Source organism: Coregonus lavaretus, assembly GCF_964263955.1.
Source record: "Coregonus lavaretus genome assembly, chromosome: 2".
Classification (NCBI taxonomy): domain Eukaryota; kingdom Metazoa; phylum Chordata; class Actinopteri; order Salmoniformes; family Salmonidae; genus Coregonus; species Coregonus lavaretus.
In genome coordinates, this window is record NC_139989.1 from 12,135,890 (window position 1) to 12,156,062 (window position 20,173).

At 43.6% G+C, this 20,173-nt stretch overlaps 1 protein-coding gene across 1 annotated transcript in view; it reads right to left on the minus strand.

The window, feature by feature from the left end:
- The window catches only part of LOC311138437 (uncharacterized protein), a gene marked incomplete at both ends in the record, with an annotated part of 44,026 nt that extends 24,277 nt beyond the window's left edge, over positions 1–19,749 (minus strand). The window contains 16 exons of the mRNA XM_084173118.1: positions 3,115–3,168; positions 4,110–4,163; positions 4,273–4,326; positions 4,726–4,779; positions 4,883–4,936; positions 5,351–5,395; positions 5,647–5,700; positions 6,218–6,307; positions 6,395–6,406; positions 6,616–6,693; positions 6,990–7,166; positions 9,744–9,969; positions 16,220–16,385; positions 17,043–17,466; positions 19,221–19,261; positions 19,668–19,749. Of these exons, the coding sequence (XP_084029244.1) occupies positions 3,115–3,168; positions 4,110–4,163; positions 4,273–4,326; positions 4,726–4,779; positions 4,883–4,936; positions 5,351–5,395; positions 5,647–5,700; positions 6,218–6,307; positions 6,395–6,406; positions 6,616–6,693; positions 6,990–7,166; positions 9,744–9,969; positions 16,220–16,385; positions 17,043–17,466; positions 19,221–19,261; positions 19,668–19,749 (1,665 nt within the window). The remainder of the gene's footprint in view (positions 1–3,114; positions 3,169–4,109; positions 4,164–4,272; positions 4,327–4,725; positions 4,780–4,882; positions 4,937–5,350; positions 5,396–5,646; positions 5,701–6,217; positions 6,308–6,394; positions 6,407–6,615; positions 6,694–6,989; positions 7,167–9,743; positions 9,970–16,219; positions 16,386–17,042; positions 17,467–19,220; positions 19,262–19,667) is intronic.
- Positions 19,750–20,173: the final 424 nt, after the last annotated feature.

Below are 20,173 nucleotides of genomic sequence, written 5' to 3' on the forward strand. Positions count from 1 at the left end.
GCGGCGCACAATTGGCCCAGCGTTGTCCAGGGTAGGGGAGGGAATGGCCGGCAGGGATGTAGCTCAGTTGATAGAGCATGGCGTTTGCAACGCCAGGGTTGTGGGTTCGATTCCCACGGGGGGCCAGTATAAAAAAAAAAAATGTATTCACTAACTGTAAGTCGCTCTGGATAAGAGCGTCTGCTAAATGACTAAAATGTAAAATATAAATGTTGTCCAGTCAAGTCAGTTTGCGTGATGCTCCAATGCTGTGGCACCAGTGTCCCTTGATCTCACCTGGCCCTGCTAGTGTCTCTTCTGTCTCTTACCTCAATGATAATCACACCATAACCTAAATCAATACACACCCTGCCTCCAGGATACTGTATAGCTAACTCACCCACCTTGGTATATTTTGACTGCAGAGAAGAAAATGGCCTTGTCAAAGTTTGAGAAAAAGTCTTGCTCTTTACCAAAAGAACACAACACAGTGTAACACACAGCAAACACACTCCCAATGTGTGCTACCAGAACTAATATTTTTGCTAGGTTTGTGCGTCTACTGGAAAAATGGTTGGAGTGAAAAAATGTCACCTTGTCCTGCATGATTCATAACATTCTCACTCGAGGAAAAACCTTGAGAACGAGCCAGCCATCATGAGACATATCACATAATGCAACCCAAGCAGACTCCTCATCTGAAAGTGTATGTTTTCGTGGATATATCCTATTCATTCCATTTTTGTGGTGATTGATTTCACTTCCCTCTTGTGGGTATAATTGTAGTACAATTTCAGGATTGGGTATAATTTCAGTCCAATTTCAGTCAAATCCCTAATATCATCAGAAAATATAGATTTGGGCTAATAGTCAAATGAATAACCCATGGAGGTTCTTAAAAACATAACCTCTCTAATAAATGTCTAATAATGGTTGTATTTATACTTATTGTATATACATCGATATTGACTTTATACATTCATTTAGAAGGTATGCGTGCTCTCTGTCAGTGAGCGAGCAGGTCTTTGGATAAAAGCCAGGCTAATGGTGAAGCCATGACCTCACAGGCATGCAGTATGTTACAGTGCCGCAGTTAGACATGTTGTTAACAGGAGGTTGTGAGTATAGGTACAGGCCTATAGCTTGGCATGGACCGGGCGCTGAGTGGGGGGTGGCCCTCTGCCAGTAATGTGAAACACCCCCAAGACAGGACCCAGGACCCAGCCACCTGAACTGTCAACGGGGGTGAGTGCATGTTTCATTCAAACTGCCTGAGACTGGAAAGACACGCACACACGCTATTCTATATGCACCATCAGTGTTTCAAATTCACCAGTGGATCTCAGTGTAAAGCAACACTAAGTGCTTGAATCACGCATTTGGTTTGTTACAATAGTTTTCCACCATGTGTCACAACAAATTACACACACTGTTATACATAAATAATTACACTGACTTCCATGATCACAAAATTATCATTTCAATGTGATGACTTACTGCAAGTCAAGATTGTGCACTGATCGTGTCCAGATGGGTTGAATCTGTTCAACAAGTGAATTAATCAATCTGTACAACCCAGTTCAACAATGGCTCTCTCTTTCATTAGAAAAGCTGACTATATAAGATACGGTAGCACAACTAACATTAAATAGATTTGTCTCACTGAATCTGCACTGTCTTGTGATTCATTAATTTCCCAACTATTACAATCAGGCTGAAAGGTAGAGGGGAAAACACTCTTTCTGACTATTCCATCCAAACACAATCTTTGTCAGGACTCACTAATCCAATAAACAGAGTTGAATTTCCATGTTTAAGTCAACTGTATGAGAATAGCCCTGTCTGTCCGTCTGTGTATACAGATAGGTTGATTCCTGTAAATCATTAGGCTGTGCAATGCTTCCTGCAACAGTATCAAGGGAAATGCACTTTATTTATTTTCCTTGCGGTATCTGAGAAAGTACCACACGTGAACGTTCGCTTGGTCCCAGGACCAGTGCAATCACAGGCTTCTAGCTTGTTGGTTATAAATTCTTCACCACTTGACTGTACTAAGTAAGCAGATCAGAGATGATGGATACAGGATCATGTTGTGGTTTACATGGTTTACAACTGGTCCCCACATGTACCAGTCCAGATAGATGAATGTACAGTATAATGAATCCAATGAATCCCTAAACAGTATGATGAGCGCTTGAACAGATGAAGCCGATTCAGGTGACATGACCCTATCAGACACTTCTTTTCAAGGTGCTTTTCAGGATGAAACGCATCCCTGACATGGTCTTTAACCACTGTGTTTTGGTCCTGTAGTTCTGATGAAAGGCCTCGTTTTGGTCTAATAGGACGTGTTTAACTACATGACTGGACTGCAATTCTGTTTTGTGTCAATGGAACTGTGCAGTAGCACTGTGCATGTGGTTCACATTAGAAACTCAAAGTGTGAACACAACCTCTTGTTATTACTGAGGCAGTGCTCAACCCACACACAGAGACCGATGGGCCTGTTGCAATTACAGTTCAAGTGCTTCTTGGGTCGCAAATGCATTATAATAACAGGAAAACTGCCAAATTGCTTTGTGGCTGGAATTCAATTGGTATAACATGCACATAACTTAATTTCCTAGAAGGGTCGAAAGCGAATCTGCACAGCTAGCCTTCATGCTTTCTTGTTTGCAAATTCACAGTGTTATATTTAACTTATTTCACAACTTGACGTGCTTCAGATGTGGTCAATCCTGTGTCCTTCGCTTAATTGAATCAAAAGATGCCAAGAGAGGATTGATGGGATTGAACTTCAATCAAAGTAGCAGCATGCCCAGCCATCCATCTAAGGCCAAAGAAGGCATTAGAATATGATTCATTTGGCAGCTGGTGCAGAGTACATTATGTTCCTATATTATCCTACTGTACCTCATATTTTCACACTGTACATCATAGATAAAGCACAATGTCGTCAATGTAGTTGCTTGGATAGCATGTTGTTTCATGTAATTACACAGTAACTACACTGTTAACTAATTAGAAACAGAATGAGTCTAGCTTCCTTTCATTACTGCCTATGCCTCTATAAACAAAAATCAAGTTACGATCCTCTCATTGTTAATGGAGCAGGAAGTTTAGGAAAGGACTCACCTTTGGTCCCACCGGCCCGATCGGTCCAGCTCTGCCCTGCACTCCCGGTCCCCCCTGTAAGGAAAATAAAGACCTCTTTAGAACAAAATGGAGTAGAACAGGTCAATGCCAAATTCCCCCTCTTCACGTCCCAAATCAAACACAATTACAGAAATTAGCCCCTCCACTCCGACTTCAAACAGGCTGTCTGGTGTATAGACATACAGAGAGGACTGAGGAAGCAGCAAACCCACTCCGCTGTAGCCTACACTTTCTCCTAATCTTAGAGAATTACCAAATAACTGTGATGTCTCCACTATGAAGGTAATAATGGCTAACCTGGGAATCTAAACTGTTTCACAAATGTAGTGTGGATTTAGTTTGGATTCCCAGGCTAAATGAAAGCCCAAATGAGGATTCAAGTCAAAGACCTGTTGTGGGTTATGCAGTCAGTTATATATCATAATCACTGCAGTGAGATAATTAGAATTACTGAGACTTGGATGACAGTTTGCTAGCCCACTTAAACTTGTATCTACATTTTACATTTTAGTCATTTAGCAGACGCTCTTATCCAGAGCGACTTACAGTTAGTGAGTGCACACATTTTTCATACTGGCCCCCCGTGGGAATCGAACCCACAACCCTGGCGTTGCAAGCGCCATGCTCTACCAACTGAACTACATGCAGTGCCTGGTAGTTATTAGTTCTGTCAGTTTGAGCATCTTATGAGATGAGACGTACACTGGAAGCCCTCACCTGTTAGTAATGGGCATTGAGTTGAAGGTTTGCAGTTTTTTGTGAAGGACTTAAATTAGAATCATTGTAGTCATCTAGGGTGTAGAAGCTGGCAACACATACTATTTTATCAGCAGCTACGTAGACATGGGAGCTTTTAACAAGATCAAACTAAGAAGCCAGGTTCCGAAACTGACAGACTGCCAAAGAATATGACAAACGACCATATTGGTCAGATGATGATCATAGATAAACAAAGAACCAAAACCAGATCGTACCATTGGTCCAATCTCTCCCGGAGGTCCGGCTTCTCCCCTCTCACCTGGAAGTCCCTATATGGACAATGGCGAAGACATGTTGTTACAGGCACAGTTTCACTTCATCAAATATTAGAGCTCTATTGTCAGGAAAAGGTCTGGAAACCAAGGCCCAAACCCTTACCATTTTCCCTGGCATTCCAACAGAGCCAAGGTTTAATTGTGAGGTGGCAGGACCCTAGAATACAAAATACAATATTTTAACAACGCACAGAGAGGCATTGATGAAAAATCTAACTACTCTTGGCCTCTGTAGTGCTTTACAGTGTTGACTCTTTTTTTCTCTGTCCATTTTCTGAAGGTTTTGATATGCTACATGTGAAAATAAATCCCTCCATTTCCTCCCCATCTGGTCTCAAAGGGCCTGCACTTCAACGCAGTTAGACTGTGTTGTTTCCATTGAACCTGACCATATGTTTAAACCCTCTTAAAACACTAGTCCAGAACAGACAGAACATGACTGGTATACAGAGCACCATTGTGGTGCTTCAGACAGGGCTGTGGTGTTGGTGGTGTGGGCTGGTTGGCTCCTCTCGTCCCCTGGCACAGTTGGTGGAAGTCGGGTTGGGAGTCTCACCTTTGGTCCTGGCGGGCCCGGTTTCCCCGGCAGTCCTGGATCCCCTCTCTCGCCCTTCATGGACACAGAGTTGGAGCATGTTAGAGTGTTATGCAAAACTCAAACCCTAATATATCAATCCAAACCATGCACATCCACACAAAGGAGGGGAGCTTACTTTACCACCCGTCAGACCCGGAGCCCCGCTGGGTCCTAGTGGGCCCAATTCACCCTGTGTGGGTCAGGAAGAAAGAAGAAACAAACACTTCTATTGTATGTCTCTCAGATTTAATAGATGTATCATGCTATTAAACATATATTAATGGCACTGCAGTGGTTGCTAAAAAAAAGAGACAGCCGCACACTGCTCTTGCTAGTATAATTTATTTTATTTAAGTTTAGGTGGTGGCCTCTTGGCCTTCGTCAGAGCAGTGGTTGCTGCCATGGTGTTGGTAATACTGGCTACTATTGTGGTGGGTTTGATTCCTGCACAGTCCACATTAAACTGAATGGATATGCTAACTGTTAGCTTAACAACCATAACAGTTTGCTTTAAAAATGGTACTATTCATATTTAATAATACATTATTCCTGAGTGTTAAAAGTGTTACAGTAAACAGAGTGTTAGACTGTCTAGAAAGCTCACCCTCTCGCCAGGAAACCCAGGTTCTCCAGACCTACCAGGCTCACCCTGGTTTCCATAGTCAAAAACAAAAGGCAAGCATGGAGGAAAACAAGCAATCATAGGGTCAGTATAATGTAGTCTATGTGTTGCCTAAGTGGGAAGGCTATCTGTGATTCTCTCTTCCGTTATGTCAAATTATATGTTAAAAAGTCCCCCAAAACTTCTCCCAACATCTGTAGGAGGTAGGTGTGATGGGAGATGGATACTGTTGTTATCATGCAATATGACGATGATATGAGACATTGATGTGTACTCACAGGCTTACCGTCAGGGCCGGGTGGCCCTGCTCTTCCTATCTCACCTTGGAGACCCTGTACAGCCAGTCACAAAGGCATTAAAATATGTTACGGGCTTTTCAACAAATGTGAATGTGTGATTGATCATGTTACACAAGTGGCATATACTCAGGAGAATCAGGAAAAAAAACATTGTTGGAGTGATTGCTCCCTTTCTTTTTTAACTTGTATTGTTTTGAATGAAAGATTGTCCAAATAAATACTGCATTAATAACGGATGGTCTATCTAATGATTGATGATCTACAGTGATTCCTGCCGACACACACTTCTAAAATGGACTCAATGTAATAAATCACACAGGATGTGGTTGCAGGGCCTGTCACTGAAACGTTTTAAGCTCCGGTGTCAAAGCTACCTGAGGGGAGGAGACTAACCAATCTATCAGATGTCCATTTCTTTTACAACGAAGCCCAGGAAGCAGACCGAGACAGACAGAATGAGATGGAGAGAGGGGCAGAGAGAGTGTGGGTTTTGGGATACTGTATGTGTGTGGGAGAGGGTAACACCAGAGTGGGTGATGCTGTACTGTACCATAGGTCCAGGAAGTCCAGGTGGTCCTGAGCTGCCATTAGCACAGTCACACTCCACTTCCTCCACTGTGGGCTCACGGTCCAGGGGACACTGGGACAGATACACACTGAAGTCAGTGACACTCTGATGCAGACAATAAATGGTTAAAAAGAGCAGAGAAAACAAGCTCTCACTTACCCTCTCATCATCCTGTGAAAGAAAAAAGAGAGAAAAATATATATTCCACTATACCCATATACACAGTTTATGTAAACTGCACTTCAAACTACACTTTACAACTTCTTTGTCAAGATGCTATCACATTTTCTCCATTTGTCATAATAACATTAAATGTGTAAGGGGTTGAGAGGGGTTGGGGAAGTTAACCGATTTTCCCCACAATGGAATGTGTGCCTCACCACAGAGTATATTTCACAGGCTGTCTCTCTCTCGCTTTGATGAGGGTCACAATAAAGGCGCAGTTTCTGTATCTCCACCTAAAAAAAGGGTTTAAAAAAGAAAGGAAAACACAGAAATCATGAAAGAGACTACATCCAACAATTTCACCCATTGTTCATCCAAATGCAATGGTCCTATTTCACTTTAGTCCAACATAGAAAACCACATCTGCTAAATGCTTTCGTCAAATGCTTTGTGAGAGCCATACACGCCCCACGTAAGGCCCCAGTAAATATACAGTGCCAACCTAAGTAATTATACTGGATCAGTAGTAAGCCTATAGTCACATCCCTTGCCAATTTGCCCTAGAACAAACACTGTTCCTTCTACTCACAGGGACTGTGGTCTCCGCCCCGAACTTCTTGGCGACCTGCGTCTTGCCGTTGATGTAGATTGGCTCCACCGGTTCCAGTAGCGCCACTTCCTGGATCTGCTCGTCGTCCAGGAAACCGGTGACTTGCCGGGGCCACACGAGCAGCTTCAGCTGGTGCCAGCCTTCATCAAAGAGGCTCTGTAACGGATGGTGGCCCAAAAGGGTCAATCAGAACGGTAGGGACACTGAGTGGATGTGACGTCCATAATACCATAGGGCTCTAATTCACTTGCGGTTGCATCCATACCTATCTGTGTCCACAATGCCAGTGTAAATGTCAAAGTGTACTCTTAGTTATAATGACCATTCAGCTAAATCTAGGAGTGGGAGTACTTGTGGCACCCAGGCTTCTAGACAGGTTGCCAATGCTACCAATCAGAGTGGTGAGCAGTGCCATGGAGGTACTTATGGCACCATCCCGCTTTTCCGCTGCACACTCTCTTTGAACACAAAGCTGCCAAAAGGAAAACAGAAAATCAACTGTTCCGTGGCCTTTAGCCATGGCGTCCACATGAATTAACGTTGTGAGGTTGCATGTTGTTCTGAATGGAGAACGCGTTGGAGTCTAAACTGCAATCCAGTCCACTGAAAGTATCAGAAATGGGAGGGTGATGTTCATGATCATTGCCAGACTACATTCCAACACCAGCAGAATGTATGCCTACCATCACAACGTACAAGATCACAGTTAGGATCAGGTGTGTTTCCTGATAATGTCACCTGACCAGGAATAAGTCCTGGCTTTGAAAAGTCTGATATTGTGTTTTCAGTATACTGTGGTATCAGTGGAGGCCGCTGAGAGGAGAACGGCTCATAATAAAGGCCGGAACGGAGCAAATGGAAGGGCATCAAACACCTGGAAACTACAGTTGAAGTTGGAAGTTTACATATGCCTTAGCCAAATACATTTAAAAACTCAGTTTTTCACAATTTAATCCTAGTAGAAATTCCCTGTCTTAGGTCAATTAGGATTACCACTTTATATTAAGAATGTGAAATGTCAGAATAGTAGTGGAGAGAATTATTTCTTTCAGCTTTTATTTCTTTCATCACATTCCCAGTGGGTCAGAATTTTACATACACTCAATTAGTATTTGGTAGCATTGCCTTTAAATTGTTTAACTTGGGTCAAATGTTTCGGGTAGCCTTCCACAAGCTTCCCACAATAAGTTGGGTGAATTTTGGCCCATTCCTCCTGACAGAGCTGGTGTAACTGAGTCAGGTTTGTAGGCCTCCTTGCTCGCACACGCTTTTTCAGTTCTGCCCACAAATTTTCTATATGATTGAGGTCAGGGCTTTGTGATGGCCACTCCAATACCTTGACTTTGTTGTCCTTAAGCCATTTTGCCACAACTTTGGAAGTATGCTTGGGGTCATTGTCCATTTGGAAGACCCATTTGCGACCAAGCTTTAACTTCCTGACTGATGTCTTCAATGTTGCTTCAATATATCCACATAATTTTCCTTCCTCATGATGCCATCTATTTTGTGAAGTGCACCAGTCCCTCCTGCAGCAAAGCACCCCCACAGCATGATGCTGCCACCCCCGTGCTTCACGGATGGGATGGTGTTCTTTGACTTGCAAGCATCCCCCTTTTTTCTCCAAACATAACGATGGTCATTATGGCCAAACAGTTCTATTTTTGTTTCATCAGAACAGGGGACATTTCTCCAAAAAGTACCATCTTTGTCCCCATGTGCAGTTGCAAACCGTAGTCTGGCTTTTTTATGGCGGTTTTGGAGCAGTGGCTTCTTCCTTGCTGAGCGGCCTTTCAGGTTATGTCGATATAGGACTTGTTTTACTGTGGATATAGATACTTTTGTACCTGTTTCTTCCAGCATCTTCACAAGGTCCTTTGCTGTTGTTCTGGGATTGATTTGCACTTTTCGCACCAAAGTACATTCATCTCTAGGAGACAGAATGCATCTCCTTCCTGAGCGGTATGACGGCTGTGTGGTCCCATGGTGTTTATACTTGTGTACTATTGTTTGTACAGATGAACGTGGTACCTTCAGGCGTTTGGAAATTGCTCCCAAGGATGAACCAGACTTGTGGAGGTCTACAGTTTTTTTTCTGAGGTCTTGGATGATTTCTTTTGATTTTCCCATGATGTCAAGCAAAGAGGCACTGAGTTTGAAGGTAGGCCTTGAAATACATCCACAGGTACACCTCCAATTGACTCAAATGATGTCAATTATCCTATCAGAAGCTTCTAAAGCCATTACATCATTTTCAGGAATTTTCCAAGCTGTTTAAAGGCACAGTCAACTTAGTGTATGTAAACTTCTGACCCACTGGAATTGTGATACAGTGAATTCTAAGTTAAATAATCTCTCTGTAAACAATTGTTGGAAAAATTACTTGTGTCATGCACAAAGTAGATGTCCTAACCGACTTGCCAAAACTATAGTTTGTTAACAAGACATTTGTGGAGTGGTTGAAAAACGAGTTTTAATGACTCCAACCTAAGTGTATGTAAAATTCCGACTTCAACTGTATGTGTTTGATGTATTTGATACCACTCCAATGATTCCGCTCCAGTCATTACCACGAGCCTGTCCTCCCTAATTAAGGTGCCACCAACCTCCTGTGTGTGGTATATAGCATGCTCTTTAAAAAACATATTTCATGACAGTGGTAGAGGTCTACATTGTTCATGTGCAAATAAGTATACAAGTAAACAAAAATTTACACAAGTACACAAAGATACCAACCCCAATACCCTGCACATTAAAGGTGACCAGCTGCTCCTCGTTGGTGGTGCTGGTGGTTGTGAAGGTGACACTCTTGTCCACTCCGTTCAGTGTCACTGCTGCCTGTGTGACGCCATCTTTAGAAAGGATCCTCAACAGGTCAAACTTGTCCCTTTTGGCTGAACCCTTGAGACGGACCGTGGCCACAAACACATAGGACGGAGGCAGACCCTCAGGGAAGATCTCCCTGAGAAAAGAGTCAAATAACGAATAGATAACTGAATCATGAATACAGTACTTGTAAACGTCTCTATGGTAACTTGTAAGTAACCTTTTAAAGATGAGAGGAAATCATAAGCCTGCAAGGTATGATGAGTACAGAAAGTTGTATTATCATGTGACAAGTCTAGGAAAAACTATGGGTCCAGAGATTTTCCTGGTCAGTTCATATGGTCAAGAAACATTATTGGCCCTAGTTATGAGTAATAAGCAAAAACAAATACATTAAGATGTTTAGCAAATGTTTTCTAAGATGTGGTACTTCACTGTTGACATTATAAAAAATATATAGCTACCAGAATATAATTGCTCACACATAAAACACCTACAATTTAAGGTTTATTTTAGGTGCTATGAATGCTTGTTCACCTTTCACTGTTTTCCTTCAGGCTGCCAAGAAAATATTTAGAATATTCCACTATTGGCGATGATGTTGTGTGCTTTTTACGACCCACAAACATGTGTCAAATAGGTTTGAAGTGCCACTGGCTGAAAAAATAATTGGAATGTTTTCAAACTCTCCCTTGCTTCTAGTGTCTGAGGCTGAAGGTAGTCGAAGTGACTCACCCAGGTGTAGACGTTAACCAGATTTCGAATTCAAGCTTGTGAATACCTTTCACTTGTCACAGTCAGTTGCCTCTTTGGCAGAAATAACAATACCTCATAACTGAGTCGATATTATTATTATTACTATAATTCTTTGTTGATTTTATTCGGATCCCCCATTAGCCAATAGCAACAGCTAGTCTTACTGGGGTCCGAATTTACGAAAAAGACATTACAAACAAAATACTTTACAATTATCATACATTTAAAAACATTAACATGTAGTGTGTGTGTGTTTGCATCTATCAGTTACACATACATGTCAGTACATACACACAACAAGTAGGTCACATGGGGGAGAGGCGTTGTGCCGTGTGGTGTTTATTTGTTTTTTGAAACCAGGTTTGCTGTTCACTTGCGTTATATGAGATGGAAGGGAGTTCCATACAATCATGGCTCTGTATAATACTGTACATTTCCTTTAATTTGTTATTGAGCTGGGGACTATGAAAAGACCCTTGGTGGCATGTCTGGTGGGTTAAGTGTGTGTGTCAGTGCTGTGTGTAAATTGACTACGCAAACAATTTGGAATTTCCAAGACATTTAATGTTTCTTTTAAAACAAGAAGCGATGCAGTCAGTCTTTCCTTAACTCTTAGCATGCATATTATTGATATTGGCCCTCTGATTAAAATGGCGAGCAAGACGTGCCACTCTGTTCTGGGCCAGCTGCAGCTTAACCTCTTAAGGATCGGACCCTTTTTTTCCATTTTCGCCTACAATGACATACCCAAATCTAACTGCCTGTAGCTCAGGACCTGAAGCAAGGATATGCATATTCTTGATACCATTTGAAAGGAAACACTATGAAGTTTGTGAAAAAGTTTAATTGATATAGGATAATATAACACATTAGATCTGGTAAAAGATAATACAAACAAAAAAACATGCGTTTTCTATTTGTTCCATCATCTTTGAAATGCAAGAGAAAGGCCATAATATAATATTGCAGTTTAGGCGCAATTTAGATTTTGGCCACTAGATGGCAGCAGCGTATGTGAAAAGTTTCAGATTGATCCAGTGAAGCGTTGCATTGCTGGACTACTTTGTATCAAGTCTGCCCAAATGTGCCGAATTGGTCAATCGATAAATTTTCAAGTACATAAGTATAGAGAACATACAAAAATGATATAGTAAAACAAAATGTCAGTTTACACACTCCCAGGAATGTCATTCATGATGGATCATTAGCTTATACACTAACTTTCTCACATCTAGAAGGCCGGGCGGGGTGGGTGTGGAGACAGAGACAGCAGGGGTTCAGACTGTAGAATCCAGTTGATTTTATCAAACAAAACTATGCTACATTTTATCTCTGGGACCCTTAGGATGACAAATCAGAGCAAGATTACTGAATGTACACTACCATTCAAAAGTTTGGGGTCACATAGAAATGTCCTTGTTTTCGAAAGAAAAGCCATTTTTGCTAAGAGCTCGCAGCTAGCTGATAGGTCCGCTGTTAGAACCAGTAAAGGCCACTTTACCATTCTTGGGTAGCGGAATGACTTTGGCTTCCCACCAGGCCTGAGGACAAACACTTTGCTCTAGGCTCAGATTAAAGATATGGCATATACAGTTGAAGTCGTAAGTTTACATACACCTTAGCCAAATACACTTAAACTCAGTTTTTCACAATTCCTGACATTTAATCCTAGTAAGAATTCCCTGTCTTAGGTCAGTTAGGATCACCACTTTATTTTAAGAATGTGAAATGTCACAATAATAGTAGAGAGAATGATTTATTTCAGCTTTTATTTCATTCATCACATTCCCAGTGGGTCAGAAGTTTACATACACTCAATTAGTATTTGGTAGCGTTGCCTTTAAATTGTTTAACTTGGGTCAACTGTTTTGGGTAGCCTTCCACAAGCTTCCCACAATAAGTTGGGTGAATTTTGGCCCATTCCTCCTGACAGAGCTGGTGTAACTGAGTCAGGTTTGTAGGCCTCCTTGCTCGCACACGCCTTTTCAGTTCTGCCCACACATTTTCTATAGGATTGAGGTCAGGGCTTTGTGATGGCCACTCCAATACCTTGACCACAAGCTTCCCACAATAAGTTGGGTGAATTTTGGCCCATTCCTCCTGACAGAGCTGGTGTAACTGAGTCAGGTTTGTAGGCCTCCTTGCTCGCACACGCCTTTTCAGTTCTGCCCACACATTTTCTATAGGATTGAGGTTAGGGCTTTGTGATGGCCACTCCAATACCTTGACTTTGTTGTCCTTAAGCCATTTTGCCACAACTTTGGAAGTATGCTTGGGGTCATTGTCAATTTGGAAGACCGATTTGCAACCAAGCTTTAACTTCCTGACTGATGTCTTGAGATGTTACTTCAATATATCCACATAATTTTCCTTCCTCATGATGCCATCTATTTTGTGAAGTGCACCAGTCCCTCCTGCAGCAAAGCACCCCCACAGCATGATGCTGCCACCCCCATGCTTCACAGTTGGGATGGTGTTCTCGGCTTGCAAGCATCCCCCTTTTTCCTCCAAACATAACGATGGTCATTATGGCCAAACAGTTCTATTTTTGTTTCATCAGACCAGAGGACATTTCTCCAAAAAGTACAATCTTTGTCCCCATGTGCAGTTGCAAACCGTAGTCTGGCTTTTTTATGGCAGTTTTGGAGCAGTGGCTTCTTCCTTGTTGAGCGGCCTTTCAGGTTATGTTGAAATAGGACTCATTTTACTGTGGATATAGATACTTTTGTACCTGTTTCTTCCAGCATCTTCACAAGGTCTTTGCTGTTGTTCTGGGATTGATTTGCACTTTTTGCACCAAAGTACGTTCATCTCTAGGAGACGGAACACGTCTCCTTCCTGAGTGGTATGATGGCTGCATGATCCCATGGTGTTTATACTTGCGTACTATTGTATGTACAGATGAACGTGGTACCTTCAGGCATTTGGAAATTGCTCCCAAGGATGAACCAGACTTGTGGAGGTCTACACGTTTTTTTTCTGAGGTCTTGGCTGATTTCTTTTGATGTTCCCATGATATCAAGCAAAGAGACACTGAGTTTGAAGGAAGTCCTTGAAATACATCCACAGGTACATCCATCTTTTCACTCCCTCCTCTTTACATTTTCTTCATCTGTTTCTGCTGCTAAGGCCACTTTCTACCACTCTAAATTCCAAGCATCTGCCTCTAACCCTAGGAAGCTCTTTGCCACATTTTCCTCCCTCCTGAATCCCCCCCCCCCCCCCCCTCTCTCTCTGTGGATGACTTTGTCAACCACTTTGAAAAGAAGGTTGACGACATCCGATCCTCGTTTGTTAAGTCTAATGACACTGCTGGTCCTACTCACACTGCCCTACCCTATGCTTTGACTTCTTTCTCCCCTCTCTCTCCAGATAAAATCCTGCGACTTGTGACTGCAGGCCGCCCAACAACCTGCCCGCTTGACCCCATCCCCTCCTCTCTTCTCCAGACCATCTCCGGTGACCTTCTCCCCTACCTCACCTCGCTGATCAACTCATCCTTGACCGCTGGCCATGTCCCTTCCGTCTTCAAGAGAGCGAGAGTTGCTCCCCTTCTCAAAAAACCAACACTCGATCCCACTGATGTCAACAACTACAGACCAGTATCCCTTCTTTCTTTTCTTTCCAAAACTATTGAGCGTGCCGTCTTTAGCCAACTCTCTTGCTATCTCTCTCAGAATGACCTTCTTGATCCAAACCAGTCAGGTTTCAGGACTGGTCATTCAACTGAGACTGCTCTTCTCTGTGTCACGGAGGCTCTCCGCACTGCTAAAGCTAACTCTCTCTCCTCTGCTCTTGTCCTTCTAGACCTGTCTGCTGCCTTTGATACTGTGAACCATCAGATCCTCCTCTCCACCCTCTCCGAGCTGGGCATCTCCGGCGCGGCTCACTCCTGGATTGCGTCCTACCTGACCGGTCGCTCCTACCAAGTGGCGTGGCGAGAAGCTGTCTCCGCACCACGTGCTCTCACCACTGGTGTCCCCCAGGGCTCAGTTCTAGGCCCTCTCCTTTTCTCCCTATACACCAAGTCACTTGGCTCTGTCATATCCTCACATGGCCTCTCCTATCATTGCTACGCTGACGATACACAACTAATCTTCTCCTTTCCCCCTTCTGATAACCAGGTGGCGAATCGCATCTCTGCATGTCTGGCAGACATATCAGTATGGATGACGGATCACCACCTCAAGCTGAACCCTGGCAAGATGGAGCTGCTCTTCCTCCCGGGGAAGGACTGCCCGTTCCATGATCTCGCCATCACGGTTGACAACTCCGTTGTGTCCTCCTCCCAGAGTGCGAAGAGCCTTGGCGTGACCCTGGACAACACCCTGTCGTTCTCCGCTAACATCAAGGCGGTGACCCGCTCCTGCAGGTTCATGCTCTACAACATTCGGAGAGTACGACCCTGCCTTACACAGGAAGCGGCACAGGTCCTAATCCAGGCACTTGTCATCTCCCGTCTGGATTACTGCAACTCGCTGTTGGCTGGCCTCCCTGCCTGTGCCATTAAACCCCTACAACTCATCCAGAACGCCGCAGCCCGTCTGGTGTTCAACCTTCCCAAGTTCTCTCACGTCACCCCCCTCCTCCGCACACTCCACTGGCTTCCAGTTGAAGCTCGCATCCGTTACAAGACCATGGTGCTTGCCTATGGAGCAGTGAGGGGAACGGCACCTCTGTACCTTCGGGCTCTGATCAGTCCCTACACCCAAACGAGGGCATTGCGTTCATCCACCTCTGGCCTGCTGGCTCCCCTTCCTCTGCGGAAGCATAGTTCCCGCTCAGCCCAGTCAAAACTGTTCGCTGCTCTGGCACCCCAATGGTGGAACAAGCTCCCTCACGACGCCAGGACAGCGGAGTCACTCACCACCTTCCGGAGACATTTGAAACCCCACCTCTTTAAGGAATACCTGGGATAGGATAAAGTAATCCTTCTACCCCCCCCCCCCCCCCCCCCCCAAAAAAAAAAAATTGTAAAGTGGTTATCCCACTGGCTATAGGGTGAATGCACCAATTTGTGAGTCGCTCTGGATAAGAGCGTCTGCTAAATGACGTAAATGTGCCCTTGAGCAAGGCACTTAACCCTAATTGCTCCTGTAAGTCGCTCTTGTAAATGTAAAGGTACACCTCCAATTGACTCAAATGATGTCAATTAGCCTATCAGAAGCTTCTAAAGCCGTGACATCATTTTCTGGAATTTTCCAAGCTGTTTAAAGGCACAGTCAACTTAGTGTATGTAAACTTCTGACCCACTGGAATTGTGATATCGTGAATTATAAGTTAAATAATCTGTCTGTAAACAATTGTTGGAAAAATTACTTGTGTCATGCACAAAGTAGATGTCCTAACCGACTTGCCAAAAGGATAGTTTGTTAACAAGATATTTGTGGAGTGGTTGAAAAATGAGTTTTAATGACTCCAACCTAAGTGTATGTAAACTTCTGACTTCAACTGTAGAAGTGGCAAAAGAGCCATGTACCATCCTCAGTAGTTTTCCATCTAAGTTGTCAATGCCAGGAGGTTTGTCATTATTGATCGATAACAATAATATGAGATAAGTATGAGTTCACAATAGCTCAGCAAAGGAATTGAGGACCATGGTTGGTGTGGAGGTTGAAGGGGAGACCCACCTTGTGTTCTCTGTGATGTCTGTTGAGGTGGTCAGGGAGAAGGCTGCCTCAGACACCAGAGATCCTTGGATCTTCTTGGCCTTCTGGTGGATCTTCATGCCCAGCATCAACTCAAAGCCCTTCTCATCCCTGGAAGCCACCGGGATACGCGTAGGACACACTGACTCTTTGGACAAGAAATGACATCACATACATTTCAGTGTGTTGTGGCATATCTACCGTAGATACTATCTAGATTGAATTGATCTTTATTGTCGTATTTGAACATGCATACCAAACATTATAATTAACACATTTTGACTAGCTTTTCTTTGCACGTAGTGAATGGGCTCCTATGGCTTCATAACTGTTGTTGACAAATTTCCCTGCAATTTATGGTCAAACAATGCCTCCAGCTGCAGTGTGGTTGGCAATAGTCAGCATATCACATCTGTTTCCTGTCACTATTTTCTTAAAGCCCTTTCTTGCCACTGCCACATGTCCCTGGTTTGGCTCCAGTGCCTGCGGCTTCCCCCTTCATAGGGCGTGAGCGGAGTGCGGCCTGCTTTCAGGGCAACCCTCCTGCCTCATAAATAGGCATAGGAGATGGGGGCACCGCGTTAGCTCAGTGGTACCCCAAATGTTCTCTTTGAGCTGTGACCCAATTAATGCTTTCTGTACTCTTCCAATCCAAAACGTGAACGAAGTCAAGGTGAAAGAAAAAGTGAATGAAATCAAGGAAAAGGAATAGCAGTGACCCACCCATGGGTCCTAAACCCACTGGGGAACTCTATCCTAGCACACCTCCAGGTAGCAGTACACCTCCTGCCTTACACTCACTCACCCTCACACAGCCTCTGCTCCATGGAGTCTCGGATTCGGTCTATGTTGGCGTAGTCCTCGGCATACAGCACGTAGGTCCCCGCCGGCTTGTTGGCAATGGAAACCAGCTCTGAGGTGGTGATCTCGGTGCCCACTCCCACGGCAAACACAATGACGCCTTGCGCCTGCGCCTCCACGCTAGCGTCCACCACGTCGTCCTGGGACTTCCCGTCCGTCACAACCACCGCAATGCGGTTCTTGACAGTGCTGGCGCGCTGCGAGGACGGGAACACGTGATCCACTGCGAACTTGATGGCTCGGCCCGTCTGGGTGTTCCCGCCCAGATAGCTGATGCCCTCGATGGCCTGGATGAGGTCCGGGCCACTGTGGTGCTTCCCCAGGGGGATCTCCAGACGAGGGGTGTCGCTGTACTGCACCACAGCAACCTAGTTCAACATGGTCTCATTAGAATATAATAATAATAACCATATTATAGAATATGTCGCAACAGTTCCATTTAACCATTGTAGTTATATGTCAACTATGCTGGCATGTACAGTGGGGGAAAAAAGTATTTAGTCAGCCACCAATTGTGCAAGTTCTCCCACTTAAAAAGATGAGAGAGGCCTGTAATTTTCATCATAGGTACACGTCAACTATGACAGACAAAATGAGGAAAGAAAATCCAGAAAATCACATTGTAGGATTTTTTATGAATTTATTTGCAAATTATGGTGGAAAATAAGTATTTGGTCAATAACAAAAGTTTCTCAATACTTTGTTATATACCCTTTGTTGGCAATGACACAGGTCAAACGTTTTCTGTAAGTCTTCACAAGGTTTTCACACACTGTTGCTGGTATTTTGGCCCATTCCTCCATGCAGATCTCCTCTGCATGGAGGAACTTTCAACTCCCTCCAAAGATTTTCTATGGGGTTGAGATCTGGAGACTGGCTAGGCCACTCCAGGACCTTGAAATGCTTCTTACGAAGCCACTCCTTCGTTGCCCGGGCGGTGTGTTTGGGATCATTGTCATGCTGAAAGACCCAGCCACGTTTCATCTTCAATGCCCTTGCTGATGGAAGGAGGTTTTCACTCAAAATCTCACGATACATGGCCCCATTCATTCTTTCCTTTACACGGATCAGTCGTCCTGGTCCCTTTGCAGAAAAACAGCCCCAAAGCATGATGTTTCCACCCCCATGCTTCACAGTAGGTATGGTGTTCTTTGGATGCAACTCAGCATTCTTTGTCCTCCAAACACGACGAGTTGAGTTTTTACCAAAAAGTTATATTTTGGTTTCATCTGACCATATGACATTCTCCCAAACCTCTTCTGGATCATCCAAATGCACTCTAGCAAACTTCAGACGGGCCTGGACATGTACTGGCTTAAGCAGGGGGACACATCTGGCACTGCAGGATTTGAGTCCCTGGCGGCATAGTGTGTTACTGATGGTAGGCTTTGTTACTTTGGTCCCAGCTCTCTGCAGGTCATTCACTAGGTCCCCCCGTGTGGTTCTGGGATTTTTGCTCACCGTTCTTGTGATCATTTTGACCCCACGGGGTGAGAGCCCCAGATCGAGGGAGATTATCAGTGGTCTTGTATGTCTTCGATTTCCTAATAATTGCTCCCACAGTTGATTTCTTCAAACCAAGCTGCTTACCTATTGCAGATTCAGTCTTCCCAGCCTGGTGCAGGTCTACAATTTTGTTTCTGGTGTCCTTTGACAGCTCTTTGGTCTTGGCCATAGTGGAGTTTGGAATGTGACAGACAAATTGAGAATAAAAAAAATCCAGAAAATCACATTGTAGGATTTTTAATGAATTTATTTGCAAATTATGGTGGAAAATAAGTATTTGGTCACCTACAAACAAGCAAGATTTCTGGCTCTCACAGACCTGTAACTTCTTCTTTAAGAGGCTCCTCTGTCCTCCACTCGTTACCTGTATTAATGGCACCTGTTTGAACTTGTTATCAGTATAAAAGACACCTGTCCACAACCTCAAACATTGACGTGTACCTATGATGAAAATTACAGGCCTCTCTCATCTTTTTAAGTGGGAGAACTTGCACAATTGGTGGCTGACTAAATACTTTTTTTCCCCACTGTATGTCACTTTCGGTGACATATTACGGTAACACTGTACTGGGGCAACTTAAGGTGCAGTGTTACCCATATTGGTTATAAGTCTGACCTGTGAGTAGTGGGAGCTGATGTCAAAGCCGCTGGTGATGCCTGGGAGGGGTGGTCACAGGTGTACACACACATACACACACACACACACACACAGTCATAGATACATGCATGTATGTGCACACACACACACACACACCTCAAAAAGAAGATATGATCATGTACAATGTCAAGGCTTTCCATATTTAGCTCCAAACATGTCCTTTGTAATTTGAGATGTAAGGTTTAACCTGCATGTTTTCTACATTTACATTTACATTACATTTTAGTCATTTAGCAGACACTCTTATCCAGAGCGACTTACAGTTAGTACAGTACAGTGAGTTCATACATTATTCATTTTTTTGTTGTATTTTTTTATTTTTTATTTATTTATTTATTTTCCATACTGGCCCCCCGTGGGAACAGAACAGACATACCATACCATATGTAGACATACTGTACATACCAGCTCGGATATCCTCCTCCTCTATTGCCTGTAGATATGCCAGGAACAGCAGCATAGTCAGTGACCTTAACGTCCACACCATTGTTCTTTAAGAGGTGTCCCAGTCCAGTCTACACAGTCTGAAATGAATACTTTCACAGTTAAGAAATGCATGTTTATCATTTATAGTATGTCAATTAAAAGATTGGATTTCGGATCAGAGAATGTCAGGGGGATGTGAAACGTCAAGAACGAACAGCAGTTTTATATATGCAGGTGTTGAAGCTGTTTTGAGATTTCATGTCAACTCTCTCTCATTTCAGACCTGAATATGTCACATTTTCCAACGGTAATCATACAGTGTATGTAAAAACCCACTATATGCTGTCAAAACATAAAACAGCATTCACAACGTATAGTAGCCTATGAATTTAATTGGACTGTCACTGAAATGCCTAACACCATTACTGTCTCGAATGAGCCTGCGGTACACCCACTCATTCATATGCCTGTTCTACCAAGAGAGT